This window comes from Cynoglossus semilaevis, chromosome 16 (genome assembly GCF_000523025.1).
Source record: "Cynoglossus semilaevis isolate Cse_v1.0 chromosome 16, Cse_v1.0, whole genome shotgun sequence".
NCBI lineage: Eukaryota > Metazoa > Chordata > Actinopteri > Pleuronectiformes > Cynoglossidae > Cynoglossus > Cynoglossus semilaevis.
Window position 1 is genome coordinate 13,289,440 of NC_024322.1, and position 4,296 is coordinate 13,293,735.

The following is a 4,296-nucleotide window of genomic DNA, read 5'->3' on the forward strand; positions in this document are numbered from 1 at the left end:
AGGGGGGGGGGGGAGGGGGGGGGGGGGGGGGGGAGCTCCCACTCCATTAGCTGATTGAATTGGATCCCAGTCCTTTTGGCTGGGAAGTGTTTGCACCATATTAAACACGGCTGAGATTAAAACACATTTTTAGCCAGAAAAAAAAATGCTATTGTCACACCAACATTTTTCACGATTTCACCAGCAAGAGACAGGTAGTCTGTTAACAGAGGCGGTCGCCCCGCTACATTCCTCTGTACTTGTGTCATTTTGTATCATCTACCCAATGTTTTCAGTAAGGCAGAGTGAAGGCCTAATGGACCATGGTGTGTCAGAGAAGCTGGCTGGCTCTAGTAAACAACACGTCTCACATCAGGATTTCACATTTACTCAAGAGCAATGTCAGATTTAATAAATGATGTACTTGTTCTGGCCGTATTTCGCAGGGTGGTGCGAGAGGAGGCAGGAAGATGAGAGGCTTCTCGAACCTTTAAGTGTTTCCTTTCTTTGTAACCAGGTCAACGGACAGGATGTTTCACTGCAGGGAGTGGGGGAGGTAAGGGGGGCGTAAGTGTGTCAGGAGTCTGCCGTGCAAAGTACCGGACGCGGTCTAGTGCACCTTGGAACAAGCTGCTGTTTTTTAAATTTCTATTCGAATGAAAGTGTCTGTCTTGGATGGAGTCAGGGATTCAGATGTGCATTTGTAAAGAACAGGACAATGTTTTTTGGTTTCTTTCTATGATTTTAAAGGGACAGTAAAAAATGTGTTAAAATGGAGGACGAAAAATATAATTGATGAACAAGAGCAAAAAGTACAAGGGTAGAAAATTGCTAACAATTTACAATCTGATTCTGCAATAATTTTCCAGGGTTTAGTTATTACAGTAACCTCGGTCATTTTTGGAAAGCCCATCTCTTCCATGAGGATGTTCTTAGGTGATGTGTCATGGTTGAAAAAACAAACAACAAAAACAAAAAACAAAATGTTGAGTTGTGAGTTATGTATATACTGCACTTTATCTATTTGTTTTCAATTTGTGATTTTGAGTTTTTAAGGCGGACCTTTCAAATCTCCCAAACCCATTTACCTGTTGTAATAATGTCACTGTTTGGCGTATGACTCTGCATTTAGCCGGTCCCTGACATTTTCTCAAATATAGCCTGCAGTCAGGATAAAGGCAGTAGGGCAAATACTCAGGATTGATTTTTGTTGGATGTAACCTTTCCTGATGGGTTAAAAATGCAGCATATGTGAGGGAAACTAATTACCTTCAGTTTGGAGGTGAGTCATCCTGGAGGATGACAGGTTTTTAAGCTCCGACAAATGGCAGTTTTTAATCATTACTCAGATCAAGGCCAGGGACGCACGGTTATATATATATATCACCCAGACGGGTCATAAGGTGTTACTTGATAAGATGACTATGATCTCTCAGGAACCACTAATGAAGTGAAGGTCTTTAGGGTCCCACTCTGTCTTCTGTGAAAACAAAAGTGAGGCTGATCTGCACAGACTTTCACATGCAATATATGCTGCTGATGAGTCAGACTCTCAATTTTTCACTGCACAATAGAATACAAATTGCTTTCTCCACATTGTGCTGCAGTAAAAAAAAAAAAAAGTGACTCAGGTTTAGATCAAACCGTGGGTGTAGAGCTAATCCAGTGAGCATATTTTGGTGAAACCAAATCAGGGCTTTAACCGCGGCTCCTCTTGCACTTATTACCTTCTCTTTACGCGCTTAGGTTTCTAGTAGCATTATCAGCCTCAGCAGCAGCAGCAGCTTGGGTTAAGGATCTGAGCTTTATGTCGTCCGTGACTGACAAGGGGAGGAGTAGCAGTGTGGAGGAAAAGGAGGAGGAGGAGAAGGGGGGATGGAGGAGGGGGGGGGCGCTCCCTCTCTCCCTCTATCCCCACCTCTCTCTCTCTCTCGCTCACCCTCTCGCTCCCTCTCTCTCCTGTCCTCAGTGCAGGACGCAGGACACAGTCGCTCTCCAAGGTGCTGAAACCCTCAGCGCTCCTTCTTCAGTCTCTACGATAAATGTGACTGAAACCCAACCTAATTCCTGACTTCAGTGCCTCCTAGACTTAATATTTTACACTGCGCAACTTCGACCCACAGGGATTCTTTTTTTTTTTTTTCATGCATCCGTTGGACCTATTAGCTACACACAGTGACTGTCTACTGTGCTCTCACATTCACCTGCAGTGTTGGGAAATACTGAATTGAGTCCAGATTCTCAGGGACAGCTGAGGAGGATTTGTCTTTCCCCCCCACGCTGTTTTCCTCTCTCTCTGCTTCTCTGTCCCTTCCTGTTCCTTCTGGACGTAAACTGTGATATTGTTTTTACACGGTCAACCCAATCAGGATAATCATGAAGCAGCACTTTCACACGGATACTGTTGTCTTTGCATTGGAGAGCAGGGACCGCGTCTTCAAACGCTGGTGTTTTAATTGCATTCAAACACGTCTCCACGACTAGAGGCGCAGCGTTTAAAGGAGTCTTTCTTCTAGATCCCGGCGATTTTATTTTTATTTTATTTTTTTACCCTGTGGATAAAGTGAAGTTTTGGAGGGAAAGGGCGAACATCCATCTTCACCCTGACTGGACAGCAGTTTGTGCACGGTGAGTTTTGCGCTGTCGCTTTTTTTTTTTGCATCATTTCTATCACATGTAGTCTGTTTATCACGTCCAGACACGCATCACTATAACATCAGAATGTATTTACGCACTTTTACATGTAATGTGATTGGATATTTCTCTGTGCTTCTTGGTTTATATTTGCGCATTCGACACCGATTAGGGCATTTGTATGTAATGGCTGAATGCAAGGTGCATGAAAAAAATGAAATTTTAAAGCAGGGATTCAGGGAAGTCTGGTGAATAATAACTACCTGTTGTCTCTCTCTCTCTCTCTCTCTCTCTCTCTCTCCTGTAGAGTTGGGGTGATGGGGGAGACACAGGCTTTTTGTTAATTGTGGAGAATACTGTGAGAAATAGCCAACACTCCTCCCACTACAGATAATTAATGATTCCACATTTCCCGCTGTCGCTAAACGGTCATTAAGGTAACAGCATTACCACAACCACTCCTCTCTCACACAGGCTGAGTTTTTCTGCCTTTAACAGCACCGGTCATAGCCTGTTGAGTAAACCGCATCTGTATTTATCTGAGGAGCTCAAACTAACCCGAATGACCACTGACCGGTGCAGACAGACAGTAACATATCTGCTGCACTGACCCGAACGGAGGGGGGAAATACAGCACAGGTGAAGCTTAATCACATGTGAGGACGTGTGGGAGAGGAAAAAGCAGCGGCAGTAGAAGCTCATCACATCCATCACCTCTTCTCATTTCCCACTGCAGTCTATTCCCCCCAAGTGACGACGATGACGATAACAAGTGGCGGTACGGACGCGGTGTGGATACCGGCAGCCTAGGGATGACATCCACACAATCTGGTTAAATGTGGACATCGACGCCGGGGCGAAGGATGGGGCCTCTCCTAACGCCTGCCTTCGTCCTCCTGTTGGCCCTGAGCACCGTGTCTCCGGCCTCGGTGGGTAACCCTGAGGATTACATCGCGGACGAGGCAGAGCGGACCGCCGGCGAAAACATCGTCTTCGATGATTACCGGGGCAAAGGATGCGTGGATGACAGTGGCTTTGTCTACAAACTCGGGGAGCGCTTCTACCCGGGACACTCAAACTGTCCGTGCGTGTGCACGGAGGACGGGCCAGTGTGCGACCAGCCCGAGTGCCCCAAACTGCATCCTAAGTGCACCAAAGTGGAACATAATGGATGCTGCCCCGAGTGCAAGGAGGTTAAAAACTTTTGCGAGTATCGAGGGAAAACGTACAAAATCCTGGAAGAGTTCAAGGTAAGAGCCAACCTGTTGCATGTACAAGTCTGTGAATGTGTGGTGCACAAAAAAGGAAATGTACGGATTGAGCAAATTGTCATATGTTTCGGGATTTGTTTCAAGATTTTCTTTATTTACATGTTCAAATAGTAAATAGTTGGGAAGTTATGCAGGTGCACAACACGTTATTCTGGACCTGGGTAACTCCCCTCCACCAAGCCTGACATCCATGACCCAAAAAATGTCTGTAATGCACTTTCATCACATAACGGGCTCAAAATCTCTATCTACAGTCACAAAACAACATCAATTCAATTACATTTTTATCAACTGGTTGGCACTGGCTTACATGTGTGGGGAAATATTCAGTGATTTGTGTGTTGTTTAAAAGCAGTTCATGTTGCATTGGATTTGTTAGCAGATTTTGAGCATGTTTTGTTGGTAAAATGGT

General features: G+C 45.1%; 1 protein-coding gene across 2 annotated transcripts in view; it reads left to right on the plus strand.

The window, feature by feature from the left end:
• The first annotated feature begins 1,853 nt into the window (after positions 1-1,853).
• The window catches only part of vwc2l (von Willebrand factor C domain containing 2 like), an 18,131-nt gene continuing 15,688 nt past the window's right edge, over positions 1,854-4,296 (plus strand). The window contains exons 1-2 of one of the 2 annotated variants that reach the window (XM_008328779.3): positions 1,854-2,607; positions 3,350-3,863. In XM_008328779.3, the coding sequence (XP_008327001.1) occupies positions 3,450-3,863 (414 nt within the window). In that variant the 5' untranslated portion in view covers positions 1,854-2,607; positions 3,350-3,449. Of the gene's footprint in view, positions 2,608-2,712; positions 3,864-4,296 lie in introns of those variants that run through there. The other variant, XM_025064014.1, reaches the window with a different exon arrangement.